This window comes from Tursiops truncatus, chromosome 19, assembly GCF_011762595.2.
Source record: "Tursiops truncatus isolate mTurTru1 chromosome 19, mTurTru1.mat.Y, whole genome shotgun sequence".
NCBI classification, from domain to species: Eukaryota; Metazoa; Chordata; class Mammalia; order Artiodactyla; family Delphinidae; genus Tursiops; species Tursiops truncatus.
In genome coordinates, this window is record NC_047052.1 from 55,545,586 (window position 1) to 55,571,965 (window position 26,380).

General features: G+C 59.7%; 4 protein-coding genes across 13 annotated transcripts; 2 read left to right on the plus strand and 2 right to left on the minus strand.

The window, feature by feature from the left end:
- Nucleotides 1-6,181, minus strand: FIZ1 (FLT3 interacting zinc finger 1). Of its 5 annotated transcripts, XM_073796230.1 has the most exons (4): nucleotides 6,046-6,181; nucleotides 5,022-5,454; nucleotides 3,167-3,506; nucleotides 1-2,205 (listed from the first exon to the last, which is right to left on the minus strand). In XM_073796230.1, exons 2-4 carry the CDS (start codon nucleotides 5,369-5,371, stop codon nucleotides 1,006-1,008), a joined length of 1,890 nt encoding a protein of 629 aa, XP_073652331.1. In that variant the 5' UTR covers nucleotides 5,372-5,454; nucleotides 6,046-6,181; the 3' UTR covers nucleotides 1-1,005. The 5 variants fall into 5 exon arrangements, with proteins under 5 accessions (XP_073652331.1, XP_033702073.1, XP_033702074.1 ...); XM_033846182.2 differs by lacking the exon at nucleotides 6,046-6,181 and having other exon boundaries at nucleotides 5,022-5,664; XM_033846183.2 differs by lacking the exon at nucleotides 6,046-6,181 and having other exon boundaries at nucleotides 4,108-5,161.
- Nucleotides 5,814-8,572, plus strand: ZNF524 (zinc finger protein 524). 3 transcript variants are annotated; one of them, XM_033846195.2, is made up of 2 exons: nucleotides 5,814-5,956; nucleotides 7,517-8,572. In XM_033846195.2, the coding sequence occupies exon 2, from the start codon at nucleotides 7,556-7,558 to the stop codon at nucleotides 8,339-8,341; it is 786 nt and encodes a 261-aa protein (XP_033702086.1). In that variant the 5' UTR covers nucleotides 5,814-5,956; nucleotides 7,517-7,555; the 3' UTR covers nucleotides 8,342-8,572. The 3 variants fall into 3 exon arrangements, with proteins under 3 accessions (XP_033702086.1, XP_073652346.1, XP_073652345.1); XM_073796245.1 differs by lacking the exon at nucleotides 5,814-5,956 and adding an exon at nucleotides 6,420-6,927; XM_073796244.1 differs by lacking the exon at nucleotides 5,814-5,956 and adding an exon at nucleotides 6,938-6,960.
- A 1,441-nt stretch (nucleotides 8,573-10,013) lies between these two features.
- Nucleotides 10,014-20,273, plus strand: ZNF865 (zinc finger protein 865). 4 transcript variants are annotated; one of them, XM_033846180.2, is made up of 2 exons: nucleotides 10,014-10,288; nucleotides 16,624-20,273. In XM_033846180.2, exon 2 carries the CDS (start codon nucleotides 16,650-16,652, stop codon nucleotides 19,791-19,793), a length of 3,144 nt encoding a protein of 1,047 aa, XP_033702071.2. In that variant the 5' UTR covers nucleotides 10,014-10,288; nucleotides 16,624-16,649; the 3' UTR covers nucleotides 19,794-20,273. The 4 variants fall into 4 exon arrangements, with proteins under 4 accessions (XP_033702071.2, XP_033702072.1, XP_019793154.1 ...); XM_033846181.2 differs by having other exon boundaries at nucleotides 10,190-10,288; nucleotides 13,858-20,273; XM_019937595.3 differs by lacking the exon at nucleotides 10,014-10,288 and adding an exon at nucleotides 10,302-14,420.
- Nucleotides 20,274-23,316: 3,043 nt separating this feature from the next.
- Nucleotides 23,317-25,600, minus strand: ZNF784 (zinc finger protein 784). The gene is made up of 2 exons (XM_033846194.2): nucleotides 25,496-25,600; nucleotides 23,317-24,255 (listed from the first exon to the last, which is right to left on the minus strand). The coding sequence occupies exons 1-2, from the start codon at nucleotides 25,571-25,573 to the stop codon at nucleotides 23,365-23,367; spliced, it is 969 nt and encodes a 322-aa protein (XP_033702085.1). The 5' UTR covers nucleotides 25,574-25,600; the 3' UTR covers nucleotides 23,317-23,364.
- Between the last annotated feature and the right edge of the window lie 780 nt (nucleotides 25,601-26,380).

Genomic DNA, 26,380 nt, shown 5'->3' on the forward strand with positions numbered 1-26,380 from the left:
TGGCTGACAGGACGAGGTTTATTGGGGTCCAGGAGACACTGGGGAGTGGGATGGGGGCAAGGTCGAGGCTCACAGGGGGAAACCCCCTAGCCAAATCCCCCTTCCCCTTGGGGTTGGGAAGAACACAGAGACAAACTGACAGACATGGAGAGAAAGACCGACAGGTGCTACAGCAGAGTGGGAGGGATACCCCTATGTCCCCCACCTCCCACTCATGAGTTCACATAATGCGGAATGACGTGGACCTGCCCACACGCTAGAGGAAGGGGAGGAGTGCCTGCCGTATGCATTCTAAGGAGGGTGGGGCACAGGTGGCAACCTGGAGCAGCCCATTCCAGTGGACAGGGCGTGGGGGTATGTGTATCTGGATCAGTCCATCCTACTGGGCGCAGGGATTTTGAACCAGGCTATTCTAGTTTTTTGGGGTGGGGGAGATCATTAGGGTCGATCCATTCCTTAGTAGGGGAGGGAGACCTAATTGGGGAAGGGGTTGAGGGCAGGGGGCAACTACCCTGGTCCTCTTTCCGCATAGGGAATAAAGTCGGGGGAGGGGAGAGGCAGATTCCGGCTATATCCTTTATCTGGGGGCACCAGTGACTCTGGTGGGTGGCATTGGGAGGGGATCCAGGGAAATCCGGGGACATGGCTCCCCCCCATTCTCCGGATCAAGGTCGTCGGAATGATGGCTCTTAGGGAGAGGGCCAGTCTTCCCTTAGGGGAGGGGTGCCCATCTTTTATTATTTGGGCCCGCAAGATGAGAAGTACTTGTGGAGACCCATTTCTCCCGCAGCTTAGGAGCCTGTTGATTTGGGGGTGCTCAGCACGCATTCCAGGGGCCTGGAGCTGAGGAATCTCTCCGTTTATTCGCTGCCCCCCAGCTCAGGGGCCCGTGTCTGGGTCTGGAGGGCCGGGGCCTCCCTCGTGGTCCCTAGGTCCCTTGGCCCGGGCCCTGAGTCCAGCCCTCGGGAGGGGTGGTCTAGCGGAGGGGCGCACGGCCTGGCCACGTCAGTCCATGCCCCGGTGCAGCTTCAGGTGCCTGGAGAGGTTGCTGAGCGTGATGAAGCCCTTGCCGCAGATGTGGCAGGGGAAGGGCCGCTCGGTGCCGTGCAGCAGCCGGTGGCGCTTGAGGTAGCACTCGTGGCGGAAGAACTTGCCGCACTCCAGGCACGGGAACGGCTTCTCGCCCGTGTGCACCAGCACGTGCCGCTCCAGGTCCCGCGGCGAGCGGAACAGCTTCTCGCACTCGGAGCAGCCGAAGATCTTCTTGCCGCGGCCCGAGCCGGACGCAGGCTCCCCAGACGCGGGCTCCCTCTCCGGGGCGGGCGCCGCCGCCTCCTCCGCACCGCCGCCCTCGCCGTGGCTGGCGCGCCGGTGCTCCTCCAGGGCCGCCAGGGCCGCGTAGAGGGCCCCGCAGTGGCCGCAGCCGTAGGTCGCGGGGCGCGAGTGCGCCTCCAGGTGGCTGGCCAGCGCCGCCGCCGACGCGAAGAAGGTCCCGCAGTCGCACTGGTAGAGGGTGTCTTCCGACGGCTCGGCCGCGGCCGCGGGCGCAGGGGCCTCCCCGCCGCTCTCGGGGAGCAGGCCCCCCAGCTCGGGCACGCCGCCCCCGGCGCGGCCCAGGAGCAGCCTGCCGTCCCAGGCCGGCTGAGCCTCGCTCGCCTCCGCAGCGCCGCCCTCGCCGGCCGTCTCGGGCACGGCGCCAGCCCCGGAGACCCAGGCCTGCGCGGGGGGCGCGCCCGGTCCCTGCAGGTCGTGGGTCAGCTTGTGCCTCTCCAGCAGCGCGGGGGCGTTGAAGTCGCGCTCACAGCGCGGACACTTGAAGGGCTTCACGTCGGTGTGCGCAGCCCAGTGGGCTGCCAGCTCGCGGCCCTGGTCGAAGCGCCGCGCGCAGGCACCGCACGCGAACGGGGGCAGTGAGGCCGCCGCCGCGGCCGCCGCCTCCGCCAGCCCCCAGCTCCCCGGGCCCGCGCCTGCCCCCTCTGGGCCCTCTCCGCCGCCAGCCCCCGCGCCCCCGCACACCGAGCAGGGCCCCACGTTGCAGCAGACCGAGCAGGGAGCGCTCAGGGCGGGCAGGCCTGGGCCGGGCTGCAGGGGGGACGGGAGCACCCCACGGTGCTGGCGCTTGAGGTGGCGGCCCAGGCTGGAGCGCGAGGAGAAGCGGAGCTCGCAGACTAGGCAGCAGTAGGGCTTCTCGCCAGTGTGGACGACCTGGGAGGGCAGGAGGAAGAGCCCAGCGTCAGGGCTGAGGGTCTAGCCCGCGGGGCAGATTCTTGGCCTCCCAGAGAGATGCGGAGGAAGCTCCCTGCCAGGTCCACAGGGCCAAGATCTAGCTTCAACCCTCTCATTCTTGTTCTCTGCTTCCGGCCACGTTAGCATGCTTTTGGCCCCTCCAGCCTCAGGATCCTTGCACTTGTTGTTCCCTTTGCCTGGAATGCTGTTCCATGGTGGATTCCTGCTCTTCCTTCAGGCCTCAGCTCAAATATCACCTTGCCCTGACCTCCCCCTCCCCCACCGTGTGGTAGCCCATAGCTCTCCCCTCTTTACTCCTACATATCGGATGGTTATTATTGCCGTTGTTTTAACTTCCTTCCCAACGCTTCTCCTTTCCCAGACCATCCTTGCCTGTGTATCTGCTTTCTTGCTGATTGTCTACCTGGCTATGGACCACTCGCAATGGAATGTAAGTTCTCCGAAGGCGTGGACTTTATTGATTTCACCTTGGTATCCCAGGTGTTGGGAGCAGGGAAAACATTCAATAGGTAATTGCTGAGTAAAGGAATTAAGTACATACGTGGTAAGTCTATGTTTAAAAATAGTAACGGAATGATGAGCACAAAGTTGCAGACGCTGGCATATGAGAAGGGGCATGGGAGAGGGGAGGTGCATAGAGGTGGGGCAAATTTACTATGTTGGATTGGGTGGAGCCTGAAATAGAAACAACTCATGCTTTGACTGGTCAGGGTGCTTCGATGAAGAGGGAAGGAGGGAGGGAGGGAGATAGAAATTTTCTTAGGGGCCAGCTGTCTGTTGCCCATAGTGGGTCCCCGGGGCTCCAAGGGCGAGTCCAGCCCAGGGTGGCCAGCTGTCTGTTGCCCATAGTGGGTCCCCGGGGCTCCAAGGGCGAGTCCAGCCCAGGGAGGCCAGCTTGGGGCCGGCCTGCAGGACTCACCTGGTGGTGCAGCAGGCCGGTGGAGTCTCGGAACCCCTTGGGGCAGGCGGAGCAGCGGTAGGGCCGCTCGCCGGTGTGCGAGCGCAGGTGGTTGGCCAGGTTGAAGCTGTGCTTGAAGCCTTTGCCGCAGCGCGGACACGCGTGAGGTTTGAGCGCAGTGTGCCGAGCGAAGTGGCGCCGCAGGTCCGAGCGGTAGCGGAAGCTCTTGCCACACTCACTGCAGTGAAACGGGACGCGGGGGGCAACAGCGGGCGGAGCCGGGGCAGGGACCGGGGGCGCTGGCAGCGGGGCGTCATCCATGGTGGCGTGGTGCGAGGGCAGTGGCGGGTGGGGGCTCTCTCTGGAGCGGGGAGACATGGAGTGGGGTGAGGGGGCCACGTCCCCATCAGCCTCCCCCTATCAGGCTCCTTGGACTCGCAGACCTGTGAGGCCCGGCCTACTACCTTATAAGCCACGCCCATCTACCCAAGCCACACCTACTGCTCTTTAAGCCCCTCCCACTCTCCTACAACCCCTTCCACCATTCATCTAGCTTCCTAATCACTTCCAAGTCACTTCTAAGCCACTGAATGCTTTTAAGCTCTCCCCTTCTTTGTGAATGAACTCCCGCCCCGCTCTAAGCCCCGCCGAGTGTGGTTAAACCCCGCCCACTCGTGTTCAGGTCCCGCCTACCCCTTCCAAAGTCTCCATGTTGTTCCTGAAGCCTCTTATATTCCTTGACAAGCCCCTTCCCCTCTGAAAGCCACTCCCACTCTTTTTTGAAGATGAAAGTCATCTTCAGATGAAGATTGACGACAATCTTAGCCAGTGACAGTATGAAAATTTGGGGCTAAGCGCACCTGAGTCAACCTTCCAGGGAGACCAGGCCTAGTCCTGGAACCTTGGATAAAGCCAACTGATTCTCTTTCCATCTGCAAAATAGGAATAATGGGAGGACCTACCTCATGGAGTGGTGGTGAGGACTAAGCAAACTTGTGGCCATGCGTGCGGCGTGCTTACTGACGCCTGTGCACAGCAAAGACTCAACAGGTAAGCTGTTTTGATTACCACTATCTGCAAAGCTCCTCCGAGTTTCCTCTTGAAGTCCCCCATCTCTTCCTCACTAAGATCCGCCTCCTAAACCCCACTCAAGTTTTCCTTTAAACTCAGCCTTTAAGTAAACCCCTTCCTTTCCAAGACCACCTGCCACTCTACCTCTCTTGCCATCTCAGCCCTTCCTCGCTGACACCCTCCTCATCCTAAGTCATTTCACCTGCAATATAAAGACTTGCTATTTCCACTACGACGCCCCAAATTACACGCTTAAACCCCACCCCCTCACTATGTCCACCACTTCCTGAAAGCCACATCCCTAGACAAACTCCACCCCTTCTACTCTAAGCTCCTCCCACCTCCACACTGAACCCCTTTACCCCCCTCAGCCCCAATTAGGACCCTTCAACCTAGGGCCCTCCTACCATTCTCACTGAGCCACGCCCCCTTGTCAAACCTCACCCCTTTGCCTAAGCTCCTCCCACTTTCTACCCACAGTCCCGCCCATTTCCACTCTAAACCACGCCCACCCATTGCTCCGCCCCAGCCACCACTAAGCCCCGCCTCCTCCCCACCCAGTCGCCCGCGGGACTGAGCCCCCCTCCCCAGTCAGCTCGAGGACCCAGGCCCCTAGAGTCGGCCTTTTGTACCCCTCCCCCCTGTCCCTAAAAGGTGCGGCCCCGGGCGCCCGGGGCGGGGGCAGGTCAGGCTAGACCCGCAGTCGGGCGAGTCCACCTTGCTCGTACGGAGCGGGGGTTCTGGAGCCCTGAGGCGGCCCCGGGAGGCCGGGAAAGTCAGTCGGCTTTCCTCTTTAATTACTTACACCTCCCTCTGGGCGCCGACATTTTGGGCAGCGGGGGTAGCGTCACTTCCACCCGGGGGGCCCCTCGACTTCCGCCTCGGCTCCCTTCTCCCCCGCACTCCCCCTTTCTCCCGCCTTCTTGGCTTCCCTCCTCCCCGCCGCCCTCCCTTCTCTCTCTTTCCCGTCCCTTTCCCAGCTACTGGAGGTTCGAGAAGCCAGGGTGGCGCCATCTTGGGTGAGGGCATGGAGAAGGGGCGGGGTTTAGGGTGGCCCCCGGCGCCATACAGACTAAGGGCAAAAAGCTCAGCGCGCGCGGCCTCCTCCCTGCGGTATCGACGCTGGCGGGTGTTAACATAGATGAGGGCTGACATGATTCCCTTTTCGCAGCCTCAGGCTCCTCCTGGGTAGGATGTAGAGTTGCATCAGGAGAAGAGAGAAATCGAAGTTCGCTGATCTGCGATACAGATAGGAGGATAGAGCAGGCTCCATCTTGTGCTTAGGCTTCCCGTGGGCTTTGAAGCTAATCAGGCGCCATGTTAATTACGGGAATGAGGGGCCATTTTCCCGCTCTTTATCCTTTCGGTACCTTTCTTTGATTGCGTCACCCGGCTGGGTGCTTTGTGGGAGGAAAGACATTTCTATGTGTTTGGGATGTGTTGGTGGGGTAATTTCCCGTTCGGGGCTAGCGAGGGCGACGGGTGCGCAGGCGCGGCTTGCCGACGGGGATATGACCGGCTCTTAGGACCCAGCGGATCCCCTTTGTTCCCCGCGGGCGCGGGCCCGACGGGGAGGGGGAGGGGAGGGAGGGGCCGACCGGCATCCGCTCCGAGGGGCGGGGCAGTCCCGCGCGCGCGCGCCGCCGAGGGGCAGGGCCCCCTCGCCCCCGCCCTTTCCCACGCGCCGGCCCCGCGCCCCCGCGCGCGCACACTCGCGAGTCCAGGCGACATGCAAATGAGGTACCCGAGAGGCGGGGGGCCCGGGTGGGGGGAGAGGAGCGGAGGGAGGGGAGGCCCGGGGCCGCGCGCTCCTGGAGCGCGCCCCCCACCTGCTTCTGCTCTTGCGCTCGCTGAAGCGCGCGCGCCGACCTCGCGCCCCGCGGAGCCGGCCCGCCTGGGCGCGCGCGCGCAGACCCCCTTCCTGGCGGCCCTCGCCGTCCGCGGCCCGGCGCCGTTCATTGGCCGCCGCCCCCGCAGGGCCCGCCCCGCGCGGTCGGTGCTCACGGGCGCGCGCCTGCACCGGGGTGGAGGAGGGCGGGGGTCAGGGGCACCGTTCCAGAGACCCGTGTTCTAGTCCAAGCAACCCCAACCGAGCGAGCCGTGTGATCATGGAAAAGTGGCTGCCGTTCTCTGGACCTTAATCTGTGTGCTTGTTCCAGTGGGGTGCAGTGGCACCTGTAACCCCTAATCCTAACTGCACCTGTGCTCTCCTCCCCCTCCACTTTATTACTCCCCAGTCCCATGGTGGTGTTGGTGATGGTAGTTCATTTGGTGCTTACTATATATATGCCGACCAACAACCCTGCTGTATCCATTTTACAGAGGTGGAAACTGGCTCAGATAGGCAAAGCCACTTGTTAATGAACGGTAGAGCTGGATTCAAGCGCAGGACTAAGGGACCTGTGATGTCCCTTGGGTCCATTACTTCCCACTCCCTGGGCCGTTGGGGTCCATGAGATTAAGTCTTGGCCCTGCCACGTACCGCCAGAGGGAGCTGGGGCAACTGATTTCACTTTCCTGTGCCTTGGTTTCCCCATTTGCAAAATGGGCGTGATATACCCTTATTCAGAGAGTTGGTGTGAGGCTTAGCTGCTCACCGTGATAATAAGAGCTAGTATCTCCTAAGCACTTCCGTGTACTGAGCACTTTATGTGCGAGTAGGTGGAAGTATTCATCCTGTTTTGCAAAAGGCTTAGCTGACGCTCAGAGAGGTGAGCACCTTGCCCAAGGGCACTACACAGAGAGTAAGTAACAGACTCAGGAATCGAACCCAGAACCTCTGGCTCCAGAGCCCACACCCTTTAACAGCTCTGATATATGTCCACATCCACAACTTAGGGGCAAACATCACCTGGGACCAATCCCTTTCTTCTTCCAGTCCTGACCCCCCTTCTCTCCCTCTGTCACTTCTGTCAGAAGGAGGGACAAAAACATTTCTGAGGCCTCTGTAGCTCTTCTGTTTGATGGGTTCTCTGTTTTGAGGATCGAAATACTCGCCTGCACCCTCAGTTGGACTCTATCCTCCTTGGAAGATTTTTCTGTATTTTGGCTCAAGTTGACCCTGAATGTCTAGGAGGGGTTAGGGAGGTCTGGGAGACACCTGTGGGGCTCAGGGCAGTGCCTGTTTACCAACTGGTACAGGATTATCTTACTATTTTACCCACTAGTGTGGTTTGTGCGTCCAAGTGAATGTTGGCCGCGCCCAGGTCGACAGACTCGGACCCAGGGATGGCGAGGATTTGGGGGACAAGGGCGCTCCATACCCTCCTGCACTGACGGCTACCCCTTCTCTCCTCTTAGCCCGGCTCCAGTGCCCAGACCCAAGCCCCCCACTGCTCAATGGACACGCCCAGCCCAGACCCGTGGCCTTCGCCTTTGCCCGGGGAAGAAGAGAAACCTCTGGCCTTACCTCCTTCTGTTCCCCGGGGCCGCCGAGGCCGACGTCCTGGGGGGGGCACCTCCTCGAATCGGACTCTTAAGGCCTCCCTTCCTCGCAAGCGGGGCCGCCCCCCCAAGTCGGGGCAGGAGCCCCCACTGGCACAGGGGGTGACAGCCCCGGTGGGCAGCGGCGGTGGCAGTGACCTCCTGTTGATCGATGATCAGGGTGTGCCCTACACAGTCTCTGAAGGGTCAGTAGCAGGCGGGCCTGAGAGCTCTGGCCCTAAGAAGGCCCCGCACTTCTGCCCGGTGTGCCTTCGGGCCTTCCCCTACCTCTCCGACCTGGAGCGCCACAGTATCTCACATTCAGAGCTGAAGCCGCACGAGTGCAAGGATTGCGGCAAGACCTTCAAGCGGTCCAGCCACCTGCGGCGGCACTGCAACATCCATGCCGGCCTTCGGCCCTTCCGCTGCCCGCTCTGCCCCCGCCGCTTCCGAGAGGCGGGCGAGCTGGCCCACCACCACCGCGTCCACTCCGGGGAGCGCCCCTACCAGTGCCCTGTCTGCCGGCTGCGCTTCACCGAGGCCAACACGCTCCGGCGCCATGCCAGGCGCAAGCACCCCGAGGCCATGGAGGCACCCCTGGGTCCTCGGGACCCAGGACCTGAACCACCGTGGGACGACGAGGGTATCCCGGCCACGGCAGGGGCCGATGAGGAGGAGCTGGAGGGGAAAGAGCTGGCTTGACCCCCACCCCCGGCCACTGCTCCCCAGGCCAGGTTTAGAGCTGGGCGCTCAGCTGGCACTGAACCTGGGCAGGGAAACTGGGACACATTCTTGTCTGGTAGTCTTCCTGTTGTGGGAGAAGGTCGAGGGTGAGGACGTCCACTTCCGGGTCCTGCAGCCTTCTGCCACCCTCCCTCGGACTGACAGGCCTGTGGAGGCAGGGGCTGTGGAAATAAATATCTGCCTACTGGCTTCCTGTGTGTGTTCCGTGATGATCCCAGGGCTGGCGCCCCTCTTCATCTCCCTTCAAATGTTCTTCCCCGCTGCACCACCCCCTTGTCATGTGCCTCGTTAGCTTGGCGCTAAAGACTGGCTTGGGGGAAGACTTTGACGCTTCTCCCATCTCCAGTGGACCTCAAAGCACTCCCTCTAAAGATCCACTCTTAACATTGAACCTTCTGTGCAAACGTGACTCTAGGTCCCCCGCCAACCCCCGGCGCCGTTCTAACCAGATTCACGGAAATTCTGCAGCCATCACTTTGGCCCATCTCTGTCCTGGCACTGTTTGCAGAGAAACACTGAGTTGAGGGTTGTGTGCGGGAGTAACCACTTTGGTAGGGCCGGAGGGGCGGGGCTAAGGACTCATGAGGCGGGGCTGAGGCTGAGGGGCGAGGCTTGTAGGGCAGTTAGGTGAGAACTGTGGGCAGGGCTGGCTGAGAGCTGGCTTGGGGCTTAAGGAGGTGTAAGGGTTGACGGGCAGAAATTGAGAGCATTTAGAGAATGGATAGCGTTTATCTGAGGGGAGGGGTTTCAAGGGGAAACTGCAGGAGAGCAAGGTGTTAGGAGAGGTAGGACTTGAACTGTTAAGATGCTGAGCGGTGGGTATGACTGCTATGCAGGCCAAGGGGAGAAAAGGGGGTACCTAAGAGGAGTAACGAAGGAAAGCCCCTGAGGGAGGGGGCGCTTAGGAGGAAGAGCTGAATAGAATCGGGCTTAGCTGCTTGAGGTGGGGCCGAGTTAGGGGCGAGGTTTACAGAGAGTGTACGAGAGGGACCGTGTAAGGTGTGGTAAAGCTGTGGTTCGAAACTTCAGCCTGCATCAGAATCACCTGAAGGGTATTTTAAAACCCAGGTCCTTAGGCCCTACCCCCAGGGTCTCTGATTCAGGAAGTCAGAGGCAGGGGGATCTGAGAATTTACATTTCTAACAAATTCCCTGGTGATGCCAATGCTGCTGGTCTCCAAACCATACTTTGAGACCCACTGACTTCAGAGAACGCTTTGGAAGTTCGAGGCAGAATTAATTTAGCATGAAAGTCATGAGAGAGGTGGGACTTAAATGGTATGGACGGAAGGGGCGTGGCTTAGACGCAGGGGCGTGGTTCTGCCTAAGGAGCTCTGAGAGGAGGGGCTTATGAGGGAGAGCTGGAGTTCTAGAGATTAGGGGATTGGAGGCGGGGAAGAACAGGGTACACTTCACGGGGCTGGGTCGAGGAGGAAGGATTCTGAGACGACGGGTGGGGATTATTATAATTAACATCTGAAATAGGCGTGATTCGGGGATCGGGGCGGGGCTTAAATGTGAAATTTACATGAGGGGCGTGGCTTAACCGGATGTCCGGAGGATGTGGGCGGTCTCCTAAGAAGAGGCGGGCGCACAGGACGCAGGCGCACTATGCTCAGCTCGCCCACAGGAAGCGGCCGGGTCTTCCCCCGCCCGCTGTCTCGTGCCAACGCGCAGGCGCACTTCCCCTTCCCGGTCGCCGCCGCCGCCTCCTCTTTCCGCTGCTCCACGCCGGCGCCGCGGAGACGGGCGCGATTTCCGCTTCCGGGCGGGCGGGCAGGCGGGCGGCGCGGGGCTGCCGGGGAGGGGGAGGGGGCGGCACTTCCGGTCGGGCCCTCGGGTCTCCCCGGAGCGGCGGCGCCTCCTCCGCCTCCTCGGCTTCCTCCCGGCGGAGACCCCGGCGCCGGTGAGTGACGGGGCGCGTGGCCCGGGGTCCCGGGGGCAACGTGGGCGGGGGGCCCCGCCCTGGCCCGCCCTGGTCCCCAGAACGTTCCCATCACTGCTTCTCCCGCCGAGCCCGCGCCAGGGGCCCCCCAGTGACTGCTCCCCCAAAAGACTACTCCAGATATCTCCCCATTAATGCCCCCATGTAGGACAGCTGCCAGAGCGCCCTCATTCGTGGCGATGCCCCCAACTGCTGCCAGGGCCCCCCACTGAGGCTTTCTCATAGGATCTCTTCTACATACCCCCCCTACCCCGTCATTGCTTCCTCCAGGACAGCCCCCAAAATGCCACCGGCATTGCCCGTCCACATGCAGGGCAGCTGCCCGTGAACCCTCCCTTTAGTATCCCCTGTAGGTTGCCTCCAAAGAGTGTGGCATTAGTGCTTTGCGGCAGATCTGTCTCCCATTATTTCTGTCTACACACAACAGCCCCCAAAGCTCCTAGTCAGCGCCCCCCCCCCCAAAATGCCCCCTTCATTAGTGTAAAAATACTTTGCATTCTGGTCAGTGGCCAAGAATGCCTTCTTTCCTTCTCCAGTTCCCCCCCAGTAATTCCCCTTGAGAATAATCCTTTCAATCACCGACACCCCTCACGCGCCCCCCCCATAAACAGCTCCGTCTAGAGTTGTGCTCTCACACCCACATCCTCTCCCCCTTTAGGTAGAAATAGCTGCCAGTTTAGCCCCAGGCTCCCATGAAACACTCTCACCCCACCCTCCTCCGGGTCAGCTCCTGTCTGCCGTGTTCCCACAGAGCAGTGCCCTATGTGATGCTGTCTTCCCCTGCCCCTGGCAGCTCTCATCCTGACCTTCCACTTCTCACTCCCTTCTCCTGGACTCCCTGAGGAAGACTCCCAGCTCCACTAGGGCATGACTTCTTTTTTCCCTAGACATTCATTCATTCGCTCTTTACAGAATGAATATTCACTGTTCTAGGTCTAGGACGTACATCCATGAAAGAGAGAGACACACACAGTTTTTGTTTTGTGGGTCTTTACAGTCTAGTTGAGGAGACAGATCAAAAGCAAGCAAACAAACAAGACCAATGCTGTTTTCTGGGTTTTCTGAGTCTTATGAGCTACTTCAGAGGTGAAACCTGAATTGGCAGAGGCAACTTCGCCATGTAAAGATGTGGGTGAACTGTTCCAGGCATCCAGGCAGAGGAAGAGCACGTGCAAAGGCCCTGAGGTGGCCGTGATCGTGATGATCAGAGGGGTGGTAGGGGAGGCCAGTGAGGTTGGAGCAGAGGAATTGAAGGGAAGAATGAGGGGAGAGAAGGTTTGAACTCATAGGGCCTTAGAAGTGAGGGCATTGTGATCAGTCACCTGGCCTTTGTCACCTCTACAGAGCCCAGAATGTTCTACATTTGTTCATTCTTTCCTTTGTTCAACAACTGTTTAATGAACACCTATACACACTGGGGATGCAGCAGAGAACAAAACAGACAAAATCCCCTGTCTTGGTGGAGTGTATATGTCAGTTCATGGGGCACAAAATTAAAAAGCAAACTACAAATGTTTGTGTGAAGAAAATACAGTAGGATAAGGGCATAGAGTTACAGGGGCTGTGGTGTCAGAGGGCATGGCAGGAAGGCCTCTTTCAAGAGATTCCTGTGATCCTCTTGTCACCCACCCCCAGAAAGCCACACACCAGAAAGTTACACCTGTGTGTAAACTCCTCTCTTGGACAGCTGTGGCCCACCAGGGGCTGCCTTACTGCTCCCCTCCCCCGAGAGTGAAATGGTTACAAGGATGAGCCCTGGATCCCACCAGCCGTCGTATCTCTGAGCAAACTATTCCCTATTTCCCAGGCTTCATTCATTCACTTATTTAACAAATACTTGAGACAGGCCCTGTTCTAGGTCCTGGGGATAGAGCAGTGAACAAAACAGGTACAAAATCTTGACTGCTTGGACCCCGCCTCCTAGAGTGGGAGCCCAACAGCAAGAAGACAGACAAACAGACCATATGGTTTGTCAGATCATGCTGACAGGAAAGGAGAGAAAGGAAGGAGGCTGGGGTGAGCAGGAATGTTGGTTTGAGTGACAGGTTACAGTGGTCTTGGAGCACCTCACTGAGAAGACAGCATCTGAGCAAAGACGTGGAGGAGGTGAGGGAGCGAGAGCCTTCCAGGCAGAAGCAACAGCCAGTGCAAAGGCCCTGGGGCAGGAATAGAGCTGGCACGTTGGTGGAGCAGCCAGGAAGCTGCTGGAGCTGTGGAGGTCATCTCTGACGCGCTTTAAGATGGTGTCACTGAGGGTTTTGAGTGGAGGAGTGACAGTGACATGGTTTGGCCTTAGTCCTCCTGTCTACTAAATGTGAACAGTAGTAATGCTTACCTCATGAGTCTGTTGTGAGGTCTGCTTGAGACAAGCCACATAAGACACCTAGTGCGGTGCTTGTTAGCATTCAGTAAATGCCAGTCGCTAGTCCTGGGGCTGAGTGCCAGGGAAGTGGATGGGGCAAAGTATCTTTCCAGTATAAGGTGGAGAGAGGGCTTTCCTTTATTTTGGAGAGAGAAATACGCGAAGACAGCATGGGAATTCCCTGGCGGTCCAGTGGTTAGGACTCCACTGCTGTGGGCCCGGGTTCGATCCCTGGCTGGAGCTAAGATCCCACAAGCCCCGCAGTGCGTCCAAAAAAGGAAAGATAGGATGTTGTAAGGGTAACAGCGCGTACTCTGGAACCCCACTGCTTGCCTTCAACTCCTGGCCTTGCCACTTGTTAGTGGTATGACTTTAGGAGATTAATTGACCTCTCTGGCCTTCAGTCTCTTCCTCTGTAAAATGGGGTTAATAATCCTAACCATCTTCTAGGGTTATTGGGAAGATTCATTGAGTCGACACATGTAAAGGATCTAGGAGGGTACTGGACGTGTAAAAAGCACTTGGTTCAGTGTTACATGTTACTATATGTTACTGCTATTGTTATTACAGACATAGAGTTTCATCACAAAGCAGCTTTGTTGTACCAGAATGGCCCACAGGTCCTGGCATCAGAGAGACCTGGAATCTAATACTTGCTTTCCCCTCCACTGGCCACATGACCTTAGGGAAATGACCCCCACTTCTCCTCAGTTTCCCTACGTATAAAATGGGTCCAGTAATGGTACAGCACTATTACGAGGCATCAAGGTGATGGTACATGTGAAACTGGTCAAACAATAAACACGAGTTGTCATGATTGTGATTGCAGTTGCTGTGGGACTCCGGCCCCTTGGGAGGGGTTCCCCCCATTGCACCACTCTGTGCATGAAATCCATGGCACGTCTCCCCTTAGAAAGATAGCAGTTTGAGGCTTGGGTCCCCTGAGAAAGGAAATGTCTCTCATTTACCATTGGAAATAGTTGTGAGCCTGAGCAGTTGTGTCCCCCAGTAACACCCACTGTGCCTCTCCCAGCAGCAGTCCTTCAGCATCTGCCCACCTGCCCTTGGGGCCCTCTTCGTAACCTCACTTCCACCAGAATTCATTCTCCTGGGAACACCCTGCCAATATTAGCTCCATCTCCACTAAATGTCCCCCTTCCTCCCTCAGGTAGTTCTGGTCAGCACAGTCTCATCCCGTCACTCATTCAACAAATATGTATCAGTAGACACTTACAGCTATAAATTTATCTCTGAGCACAGCTTTAGCTGCATCGCCTGTTTTGGTGTTTTGCTTTTCCATTTCTTGTTCATCTAACTTTCCTTGTGATTTCATTGTAGACCCCCTGGTGATTTGGGAGGGCGCTGTTTAATTCCCACATTTCAGCAAATATTTATCAAGTACCCACACTGTGCCAGGTGCTGTGCTAGGTGCTAGGGGCCCAGTGGTGAACAAGACAGGCCAAGTCTTCACTGTCTTAGGTGAGGAGGCCAGACAGTAAATACACAGCAAAGGAAATATATGCAATAAGTTGGTGGCAATGACTGTGGTGAAAAAAATGCAGCAGGATGAGGGGCTGGTGAGTGGTGGGGTTAGAGGTAGTCCCTCTCGTGGAGATAACATCTGAGCGGAGACCTGAAGGAGGCACGGGAGGGAGCCTTGAGGTCTGGGGAAGAATGTTCCAGGCAAGAGGGAACGGCCTCAGCACATCACTTCTCCATCTGTTCAGGATGGTAAATACCTCCCCCAGCCACTTGGCCCCTTCTGTGAATGCCCCTCATAATGCAGAGAGCACCCACAAATGAGGCTCCTGTCCCCATAGTTCCACCCTCCCCTTCGTCCTCCTCAGGGAACAATCCTGTATGTGTGTGTGGTGGTGGTGGTGGTAGTGGTGGGGTCCAGCCACAAACTTGCTCTGTGACCTTGGCCAAGTCACTTGCCCTCTCTGTGCCTCTGTTTTGTCAAATGGGGATAACAACAGTCCCCGTGTCAGTCTCATAGAACTGTGATGGAGATTCAGTGAGTTAGTGTGCGTGACCTGCTTGGAAGGGTGCTGGCCTGTGGGAAATGCCCCAGCAGAGCTAGCTGTTAACATGTGCTCTGATGGAGGCGAGCCAGGGTGGGGCTTCCTTCCTGGGACCCCCTCCTCCCATGCCCCCACCGTAGCACCCTAACTGCTCCCCTACTCCCTGCACCCTTCCTCCATGTACTTTCTCTCTGTCCCCCAGCCCAGCCCAGTACCGTCTCCCAGACTCAGGTTCTGCCCACAGGCTTCCACAAGCACCCAGGCACTCCTCTGCTTCTTCCGGAGATCAGCTTAACTAGGGAAGTGTGAAGGCCATAGGATGTTGAGTCTCATCCAGGGACACCCAGAGCTGGAGGCTAAAAATACTGACCTCCGGGCAGGTGTGGAAGAGACACTCACCTTTCACCTGTCTGGGGAGACAGTCAGCCAGATGGATGGGGGTTGATGGGCCCTGGCGTTGGTAGACCCCACTGCCCCCCTGTGGTGGGCTGGGCGCAGAGCCAGCGAAGGGGGATGGCGGCCAAGAACCGTGGCAGACCTTGCGGGCCCTTCTCCCACTGGCCTTCCACCCGCTTAGTGGAGGCGTTGCCCGAAGTCCCTGGCGGGTCTGAGGCTCAGATCAGTCGCAGGAGACGAGGTTGGGGGGTGGGCAGGCAGGCATGGACAGCTGCAGCCTGCAGTGGGAAGTCCTGTAAAGGAGGTGCCCAGAGAGTAACTGCCACCCTGGACAGGGCAGGAACCCCGCCCCCCCAGGGGCAAGGACAGGAACCCACACTCCCGGAGCATCTGCCGTCAGGCTCCTCCTAGGTGTGCGATGTCACTGAAGGTACAGATAGCTCCAGGGGCTGAATGAGCTCTGCCAATGGCTGTTTCCTTACCTCCTATTTCAGCCCCCTTAAGCCCCCCTGCCTTCTGGGGGTCACCGCCCCCTTGTAGAAGTGGAGAGGGTATGGGTCAGGAAGGAGACGGGACTTGAACCCAGGGCCAGGGCCCACGTGTTTCCTGCTGTGTCAGGCTGCCCAGCTGCGCTGCTGTGAGTTGTTCTCCCCAGGCAAGCAAAGTCTCTTTCCTACCTAGTAAGAATAGTAAAAGAATGCCCCCTCCCCACACTGGCTTCATTCCAGCTGTCCTCGTGTGTCCTGACTTTCTCTTTGTGCTCCTAGCAGTGGGAGTGATAACTAGAGTCCCGTCCAGTGTGCCGGGAAGCACCCACCGACACACATAGCTTGCTGGGTCCTCACAGCAGCCCTGTGAGGTAGGGATGTGTAGGTGAGGAAATCCAGGCACAGAGAGGAGCTTGTCCTTGGTCACACAGCTGGAGAATGGCAGGGCTTGGGTTCAGATCTGGCATTCTGGCTCCAGAGGCCACCCTCTTAACCGCTCTGATGGAAACTTATCATTTGACAAAGGCAAAACCTGAGGGGATTGAGAGCAGGGGGCTGGGGATAGTGTGTGTGTGTTGGGGGTGAGGGGGCTACAGAGCAGAGGGCCTGGGCAGACCCAGAGTGGAGGCCTGAGAGAGTGCACAAGGGAGAGAGAGCAGAAGCCAGGGATGCTGGAAGAACTAGAATCTGAGGAGAGGAAGTGGGGGCCTGCAGGGTCTGCAGGGTGGATAGAGATGTGTGAGAAGCCTAGAAAAAAGGGGAGAGAGAGAAGGCATCCGAGAAACAGCAGGGAGACGAGGAGCGAAGAGGACTCAGAAAAGGGACAGGCCATGGGGGAGAGGTCAGTGGGGCCAGCGGAGCCAAGAGGAAGGCTGGCCTGTGGGGTGGAAGGACAGAGGGACGGGTGAGCAAGGCCGGACGAGGAGGGAGCGGATCTCGAGCCGGTGGGTGTGCGTCTTCCAGTGCCCGCAGCTGGGGGACCCCGCGCGAGGCCCTGCCTCCTCAGCCCCGTCCTCCTCTCTGCAGGGTCCCCCATCTCCCACCCGCCCAGGATGGAGGCCAACGCAGCGGGCAGCGGCGCCGGGGGCGGCGGGAGCAGCGGCCTAGGGGGCGAGGACGGGGTTCACTTCCAGAGCTACCCCTTCGACTTCCTGGAGTTCCTCAACCACCAGCGCTTTGAGCCCATGGAACTGTACGGGGAGCACGCCAAGGCAGTGGCGGCGCTGCCCTGCGCCCCCGGGCCCCCGCCGCAGCCGCCGCCCCAGCCGCCACCCCCGCAGTACGACTACCCGCCCCAGTCCACCTTCAAACCCAAGGCCGAGGTGCCCTCCTCATCCTCGTCGTCCTCGTCGTCCTCTTCGTCGTCGTCCTCCCAAGCCAAGAAGCCCGACCCGCCCCTGCCGCCCGCCTTCGGGGCGCCCCCTCCTCCGCTCTTCGATGCCGCCTTCCCGGCCCCGCAGTGGGGCATCGTCGACCTCTCGGGACACCAGCACCTGTTCGGTAACCTGAAGCGCGGAGGGCCGGCAACCGGGCCGGGGGCGACGCCGGGGCTAGCTGCCCCCACGGGGACGCCCGGGCCGCTCCCCGCGCCCTCGCAGACGCCGCCGGGCCCCACCGCGGGGGCGGCCTGCGATCCAGCCAAGGACGACAAGGGCTACTTCCGGAGGCTGAAGTACCTGATGGAGCGGCGCTTCCCCTGCGGCGTGTGCCAGAAGTCCTTCAAGCAGTCCTCGCACCTGGTCCAGCACATGCTGGTGCACTCGGGGGAGAGGCCATACGAGTGCGGCGTCTGCGGCCGCACCTACAACCACGTCTCCAGCCTCATCCGCCACCGCCGCTGCCACAAGGACGTGCCGCCGGCCGCGGGGGGCCCGCAGCAGCCAGGCGCCCCACTCCCACCGCTGGGCCTGCCCGCGCCCGCCGCCGCCGCCGCCCCCACCTCGGCGTCCTCCGGACCCCCGGCCACGCCCGCCGCCCCCGCCGACGGCAACGCGACCCCCGCCGCCCCTGCGGGTCTGGGGGTACCCCCTCCGGCGGCGGCGGCGACAGGGGGCGGCGACGGCCCGTTCGCCTGCACGCTCTGCTGGAAGGTGTTCAAGAAGCCCAGCCACCTGCACCAGCACCAGATCATCCACACGGGCGAGAAGCCCTTCTCGTGCTCCGTGTGCAGCAAGAGCTTCAACCGCAGGGAGAGCCTCAAGCGGCACGTGAAGACGCACTCCGCCGACCTGCTGCGCCTGCCCTGCGGCATCTGCGGGAAGGCCTTCCGCGACGCTGCTTACCTGCTCAAGCACCAGGCGGCCCACGCGGGCGCGGGCGCGGCGGGGCCGAGGCCCGTGTACCCCTGCGACCTGTGCGGCAAGTCCTACTCGGCGCCCCAGAGCCTGCTGCGGCACAAGGCTGCCCACGCCCCGCCCGCGGCCCCCGACGCGCCCAAGGACGCGACGGCCTCTGTCCCGCAGCCCCCGCCCACCTTCCCCTCGGGACCCTACCTCCTACCCCCCGACCCCCCGGCCACAGACAGCGAGAAGGCGGCGGCGGCCGCGGCGGCGGTGGTGTACGGCGCCGTGCCCGTCCCGCTCCTGGGCGCTCACCCGCTGCTGCTCGGCGGGGCCGGTACCAGCGGGGCTGGAGCCTCGGGCGCCAGCGTCCCCGGCAAGACGTTCTGCTGCGGCATCTGCGGGCGCGGCTTCGGGCGCCGCGAGACGCTGAAGCGCCACGAGCGCATCCACACGGGCGAGAAGCCACACCAGTGCCCGGTGTGCGGGAAGCGCTTCCGCGAGTCCTTCCACTTGAGCAAGCACCACGTGGTGCACACCCGCGAGCGGCCCTACAAGTGCGAGCTGTGCGGCAAGGTCTTCGGCTACCCGCAGAGCCTCACCCGCCACCGCCAGGTGCACCGGCTCCAGCTGCCCTGCGCCCTGGCCGGGGCCGCTGGCCTCCCCGCCAGCCAGGGCGCGACGGGGTCCTGTGGCCCGGGCGCTTCGGCCACGTCCGGGGGCGCCGCCGATGGACTGAGCTATGCCTGCTCGGACTGCGGCGAGCACTTCCCGGACCTCTTCCACGTCATGAGCCACAAGGAGGCGCACATGGCGGAGAAGCCGTACGGCTGCGACGCCTGCGGCAAGACGTTCGGCTTCATTGAGAACCTTATGTGGCACAAGCTGGTCCACCAGGCTGCTCCCGAGCGCCTGCTCCCGCCCGCGCCCGGCGGCCCCCAGCCCTCGGATGGCTCCAGCAGCACCGATGCGGCCAACGTGCTGGACAACGGGCTGGCCGGGGAGGTGGGGGCGGCCGTGGCGGCGCTGGCAGGGGTGTCTGGGGGTGACGATGCGAGTGGGGCGGCGGTGGCCGGGGGCGGCGGGGCTGCTGGTGCGGGCCCCGAGCGCTTCAGTTGTGCCACGTGCGGCCAGAGCTTCAAGCACTTCCTGGGCCTCGTGACTCACAAGTACGTGCACCTGGTGCGGCGGACCCTGGGCTGCGGCCTCTGCGGCCAGAGCTTCGCGGGTGCCTACGACCTGCTCCTGCATCGCCGCAGCCACCGGCAGAAGCGGGGCTTCCGCTGCCCGGTGTGCGGCAAGCGCTTCTGGGAGGCGGCCCTGCTGATGCGCCACCAGCGCTGCCACACGGAGCAACGGCCCTACCGGTGCGGCGTGTGTGGCCGAGGCTTCCTGCGCTCCTGGTACCTGCGGCAGCACCGCGTGGTGCATACGGGCGAGCGGGCCTTCAAGTGCGGCGTGTGCGCCAAGCGCTTCGCGCAGTCGTCCAGCCTGGCGGAGCATCGGCGGCTGCACGCGGTGGCCCGGCCCCAGCGCTGCGGCGCCTGCGGCAAGACCTTCCGCTACCGCTCCAACCTGCTGGAGCACCAGCGGCTGCACCTTGGCGAGCGCGCCTACCGCTGCGAGCACTGCGGCAAGGCCTTCTTCTACCTGAGCTCCGTGCTGCGCCACCAGCGCGCACACGAGCCGCCGCGGCCCGAGCTCCGCTGTCCCGCCTGCCTCAAGGCCTTCAAGGATCCTGGCTACTTCCGTAAGCACCTGGCGGCTCACCAGGGCGGCCGGCCCTTCCGCTGCTCCTCCTGCGGTGAGGGTTTCGCCAACACCTATGGCCTCAAGAAACACCGCCTGGCCCACAAGGCCGAGGGCCTCGGGGGGCCTGGAGCAGGGACGGGCACCTTGCCCGGGAAGGATGCCTGACCAGGGCGGGGGGGTGCTTCCCATCTGCCACTCCAATCAGGTGTCCTTTTCCGGACTCGCCCTTTCGGGAGGCTGATCGGACTCCTTCCCCTCCTCTCTTTGTCCCATCCATCCTTCGGAACTTCAGACAGACTAGCCTCCTTCAAGGCCCATGTCATGCAAACTCAAGACTGAACCACTCCCATCTGGACCTCTCTGGCCCCCTTCTCCTCCTATCAGACGCTGAACTTGATCCTCCGTCCAACCCCGTTTTGTAACCCTCATCAGTCCCCTGCCCCAGCAGCTGTTCAGTCCCCCAATCAGCTTGGTGGAGATGGGCCTGAACAGACCCTCCCCCTTCCTTTGGAATCTGGCCGGACAGTGGAGTACAAGCAGTTTGGGAGGGCACAGGGGGGACTGGGCGCTCTTGGTTTGTGGGTGGGGGGCGGGTGGCAGACGCGGCTTGTACAGAGCGGAGAATAATAAATCTTATCAACAGGGCCGCTGGAGTCCTTTCTTACCTCCCAGGGGGAGGGGATTAAGCACGGACAAACCGAAGGTTGAGAAGTTTTGTTCCCTGGGATTTTGATTTCCTGACACCTCCTGCCTCACCCTCGCTCTTTCTGCTTTTCCTCCTTCAGCTGGTAGTTACCAAGGGTTCACCATATCCAGGCTCTAGGCTTCCAGTCGGGCAAATGGGAGATGAACAAAACAGGTAAGTCGCTGCTTTCGGGAACTGACGATGTGCCTATACTCCTTCCCCTTCAAGAAGCTTTTGGCATTTGTTCACTCAGCCAACATTGCCCCAAGGCCCCTGTCTGCCGGGTCCTTCGATGGACTCTGGGGAAACATGAATTGGACGTGTTCCTTGCCCTCGAGTGAGATGGAAAAGAACCGGTAAACCATTACTGTGTTCCAGCCTTGTGCAGATGCGTGTTTATTATACAGCTCGCTCGTAGTAACCTCTCCCTCCAGGGTGACTTAGGGGAACTTCAAAAGCCCTTTCACAGCCCTCATTTTGGTTCTTGGAACAGTGAAATATATGACCTGCAAGGTTCATTTAGTTATCCTTGTCGGAAGAGGATGCTGAGCTCGTAGAGAAGAAAGAGGCCCCAAAGATCCCTAAGAAGTTCGTGGTAACACTGGGACTACAGTCCGGGGACCCTCAATACTGAAACCTGAAGACAAAGCCGGCTCAGCGGGCACTGCCTGGGTGAGTCCGGTTTGACCCACGAGAGGGCGGCAGTGTGGCCACCATGCTCTAAGGCTGGAGATCCAGCAGGCGACAGACCTCGTACCAGGGCTCAGAAGTCACATGGATGTGGACCACCATAATATAAAGGACATGGAAGTTTCACCGGGGGCTGAGAGCATGGAAGAGTCACTTTATCAGACTAGGGGACTAACCAAGCTTCCTGCAGGAGGAGGAGGAGGATGCCCGAAGGACGACAGAGCCACAGGAGCTTGCCAGGTAAAGTGGGCAAAGAATTCCAGGTGGAGGGTTTTGTGTGTCTAACTCAACCCAGCTCTTCCAGAGAATTTCAAATAGATTGGTACGGCTTGAGAGGCTGGCGGTAGGAGGCTGGATACCGAAGGGCCATGAATTCCCAATAGCGGAGCTTGGGTGATCTTGTAGGCCCGGGGCTGGCAGCTAGCAGCTGCTGGATATAAGACACTGACACATTTGGTTTAGCCCATACATTAAAAAAAAAAGAGGCTGAGTTATCTGCCAACATTTGAAAATCAAGAGATTTTACATAATACGAACTAATGGAACTTCAGAAAAATTTGGAAGATCTAGCAACACAGTCTGCATCCTCCCCGGGGCCAAGTAGCCGTTGCTCTCTTTGGACGTGGCATATATCCTCCAGTTTGCTGCCATTTCCCCAGCACTGTCAAATCCCAACGCTGAGCCCAAGTGTCAGTGGTCCTATCTCACCTCGCTGGTCCTGATGTTTCCCCTCAAACCCGGCCACCTTCCTCACTTAGTTACATTGCCGCCACAGTTCCTGTAGGCACTCACGTTTGGAATCCCTTCTCACGGCCACAAGGATCTGTGGGTTGGTGACAAGGTTGGGGTCTGAGTTTTGGAAGGATGGATCCGCGTGGCCACAGTATGGAGAATGAAGCGAGCAGGGCGTGGACGTGTGAGACCACTGTCGGCTTGGTCTACAAGAGTAGTGATGATGAAAAGAAGCATTCAGATTCCAAAGATATTTGGCTCAACAGCGGGAAATTGATAGGGAGTCAGATAAATGGATGAAGGAGGAAAAAGACTCAAGGAACCTGCCAAGGCTTCTAGCTTGGGTGGTGATGCCAGTGATGGGAAACACGGGCGTTTCCTTGGTAAAAACTGAATTCTGTTCCCCTTATGAGTTGTCTGTGGGACAGCTTATGGGGGTGTTGGGTGAAGGGGAAGGGGTGCAAATCCAGGGCTCTCCCACCTTTAGTATCCTGACACGGGAGTCCCTTCGTTTTGCCAAACTTCCCTGACCCCCAATCCCATAGCTGAACGACATAGCTTCTTTGAATAGCCAGACGCTGTCCACCCCATTCTGAAGATGAGGAAACAGAGGTTTGGAGAGAGTTGCAACTCACTGCTGGGGCCAGGACCACAGTGTGGCCCTTCTTCCCCCAGCCCTGGAACACAAGACCAACATAGAGAAAACCCTTCATAAAGTCCTTTAATGGGAACAGAACTGGAGGCTTCCCACCTGCAGCTCCTCCTCTGCCCAACCCCCCAGTGACCCAACTCCTGTTCCCCAGCCGCCAGACACCAGCCAGGCCACCACACTGCCACCCACCAACCATTCCTTGGCATAGCTTGGGACCAAGCTGTAAGCGGTTTGCTTCAAATTGGGAGTGAAGGTAGTTAGAGAAACTTGAGGCTACTGTGTAGACCTGGGGGACCATGGGCTCTGAGCCTGAAGCTTTAGGAGGGGGATGTTAGGTGACTGTTCGTGGTCTGGGTTTTCAGTTGCCTTGGAAGAGGAGTCTGGGTGGCTTAGGGAGGGACCACATGGGAGCAGGGCTGGTAGCTCCTGCAGTCAAAATTCTTACGGTCAGGCTTCCATCCTTGCGACCTGAGCGCTCCTGGCTATGACTTGGGGACCCTCTGGCTTTGAGGTGATGGGGTCCCAGTCTCTTTATGGAGGACCCGGTGGGCATCTTCTGCCTGAGGACGGGTAGGCATCCCATGGTCAGTGCAATCCAGCGAGGTAGGCAAAATGTTCCATCCTGGTCCCCCCTCTGCAGTGCTCAGCTCTGCTGCCGCAAGCTGTGTCTTGCGCGAGGACAACCCATCAGGGGGGCAAACGGGGCAATGAAATCGAGCCCGTGTTCCTTGCATTTGCTGGGCATCCACAGGGCTGCCTCTGTGCCTTCCTCTGAATCTCATGCGGGTGCTGGGTGGCTTGTGAGCGTCCTGAGCCCGCTTCTCCCTCTGCTAACCCACCCTGGCCGCTCGTTGCCATCTCCGTGGGCTCTTACGTCACCTCTCCCCCAACCTCTCCCCTTCCTCCCCTGCCTCCGTATCCCACCCACCCCTCCCCTGCAACCTGCCGCCTACCTCCCACGTTCCTGCTCTCCCAGACTACTGGTCGATCTCCACCTTCAGTTTGGCGGTCTCCCCACGTCCCTCTTCCAGAGTGTTTCCTGCCCCACACCCACTCCCTGACCCGTCGGCCCCCGATGCCAGCTGGCTTCCAGAGTCTCCCAACCCCGGTCCCGGCCCGTGGAAGTGGGTGCGCTGATGCTTTCGGAAGTTGGAGGAGTTGTTGAAAGTGCGATCGCAGAGGGTGCAGCGGAAGGGGCGCTCGCCAGTGTGGATGCGGGCGTGGCCGCTGAGCACCGAGGACTGGGTGAAGCCCTTGCCGCACACGCCGCAGTGGTAGGGCCGCTCGCCCGTGTGCACCCGCTCGTGGTCTCGCATGTCTGAGGAGCGGCGGAACGGCTTGGCGCAGAACCTGCAGGCGAAAGGCTTCCCCACCGCCGCGCCTGCGGCCGCCGCAGCCATCACCACCTCCGACCTCTCCTGGGGCACCCCGGGCCGCTGTTCTTGAGCCGCCGCCGCCTCCGGAGGCCTTTGAGAGGTCCCCGGCTCCACCCCGTGTCGGTGCTGGTGCCGCAGCAGAGGTGCCAGGGCCTTGAAGGCCCGGGGGCAGAGCGGGCAGCGGTAGGGCCGCTCTCCCGTGTGCAGGCTGTAGTGGGCACGGAGGCTGGCGGGGCCTGGACAGCTGTGGCCACACACATGACACCGGCTTGGGTCCCCACCCTGCCCACCACCCTCAGCCCCCGCCAGGTGGCCGTGTTCGTGGAACAGCAGCTCGGAGACCAGCCGGAAGACAGCTGGGCACAAGGCACAGTGGAGAGAACCTGGCTCCGGGGGCTCAGGTACCAGCGTGGTATCCGTCACCTTCACCACCTGGATCTCGATGAGGTCACTCGGGGGGGTGGCCGGGCGGCTATCATCAGGCACCAGGACCTGGGTGAAGCGGGGGGGGGGGGAGAAACAAGGAGCCTGTGGACTCTGCCTCAAGGCCTCCCCACTACGCCTTATTAAACACACGTATTAAACACACTTACTAAAACACACTCTGTAACATACTGAGCCCCTTAATTTCTAGATTCGGCTCTCCTTCCTCTGAGATTCTGCCGTGTGACCACCAAGACTTCCCCTCCTGTCCAAAATATATCACAGATCCAGCCATTTCTCTCCTCCACCCCACTTACAATTAAGCCAATCATTTCTTGCCAAGTCCCCTGACCCTCTGAATGACTCTGTTCCTACGCCTGCTCCCTTATAACCCACCTCCCCAAAGCAGCCCGAATGACCTTTTGAAAACGGAAATCAGACAGCAGTCATTTTCCCACTCAAAACCCTCCCATGATTCCAACTGCTCTTAAAATCCAAAAACGCCATCTACTACCCATCATGATCTGGCTCCCGCTTATCTCTCTGACCCTAGTGTAAATATAAGCCGGCACACAGCTGACTTCTCTCTTCTAAATTTAGCTTCCCTACCCCCCAACTCTATCAGCTCACTCTTTTTTATAGAACGTAACACAATAAGTCTCGTCTATTGTCTCTCTTCCCTACCCAACTGCAAGCTGCAAAAGAATACAGCTTATGTGTCTCATTCACCTCTCCATCTGTCTAGCCCAAGTAGGAGCTGAGTAAATGTCTGTTGAATGAATGGTTGTCCTCAGATACTCTCCCATCCTGAGTGGGGTTCCAAGGTCACCTGGAGCAGTCATTTCTCCCCCCAAATCCTCCCCTGGGCATCAGGACGCATCACTCAGACCCTTGCAGAATCATCCCCCCACCCCAACGTGCATGCCCCAACCATAACCCCACACCTTTGTCTTTCAGGGTCACCTTCCCAACTTTCCACCTTAGAATTTCTGAGGCCCCGCCCTCTGAAGGCTCCGCCCCCTAATTAGACAAACTTCATCCCCGGGACTCCTCTCTCTGGACCTATCACCAGCTCAGATGTTCCGCCCAACCCCCTCCTCAGGCTCCACCCCCACTCAGGCCCCGCCCCTCCACCCTCATAGGCTCCGTGCTAAGCCCCACCCCTCGCCCACCCCGAGAAAGCACCGCCCCCAGGGCCGGAGCACTAAATACCTTCCCTGCCCAGCCCTAAGCCCCGCCCTGGCCCCGCCCACGCCTGCGCCCTCCTCCCGCCTCGAGCTCCCCGCCCAGGCCCCTTCCTCGCCCGCACCAGGTCCGGAGGCTCCGGGGATCTCGGCTCCGGGGCCGCTGAGCTCGGACTCCGGGGCTCCGGGCGCGCAGCGGCCATCTTGTGCCCAGGCCCCGCCCCCGAGGCCCGCGGTCGCTCCGGGAGGGGGCGTGCCCTGGGTTGGCGTCAGCGCCTTGGCGCAGGCGCACTGGAGGACGGGCCGGGGCTTCCCAGGAGCCGGGTCTCCCCCTCCCCGGGGAGAAAGTGATGAATTTCTTCCTAACTGCCTGTCACTTCCCGCAGGAGACAGCCTGCGTGGGTTACTGGGTGGCTGCGAACTAATTCGAATTTCTCATTTTAACCTATATGAGTAAGCTCTGGCAGTCAGTTGACACTGACCAGAATTGAATAACCTTTGTTCTCCTTTCATGTTACACGTTTTTGTGGTCACCTCCTCTGCATGGCTTGTGATAACCCAGTGAGGCAAAGTTTATGAATGTAAGGTGTTTAAAGTCCGTTTGCAGAAAGATACTCAGCAAACAGCAACACTGGTGATACTGGGATTTATTTGCAAAAGACCTTAGGTGGTGTGGTGTAACGTTTGGGAAACGCCTTTTTTTCAGCCACGCGCAACGGCATGCGGCATCTTAGTTGCCGACCAGGGATGAACTGGTGCCCCCTGCAGTGGAAGTGCGGAGTCTTAACTACCGGACCGCCAGGGAAGTCCCGGGAAATGCTCTTTTGGAGGAAAGAGCCCAAAGACTGGCGGTTTTCGGCAGCACCAAGGACAGGGCTGAGGCCTTAGCCCTCCAACTGTTAATTTCATGGCCTGGCTGCGTGACCTTGGAGAGGTCAACATACTTCTCTCGACTGTGCCTGCATTTTCTCATGTACAAAAGTGTAGAGGGTTGTAAAACCTAATAAGAA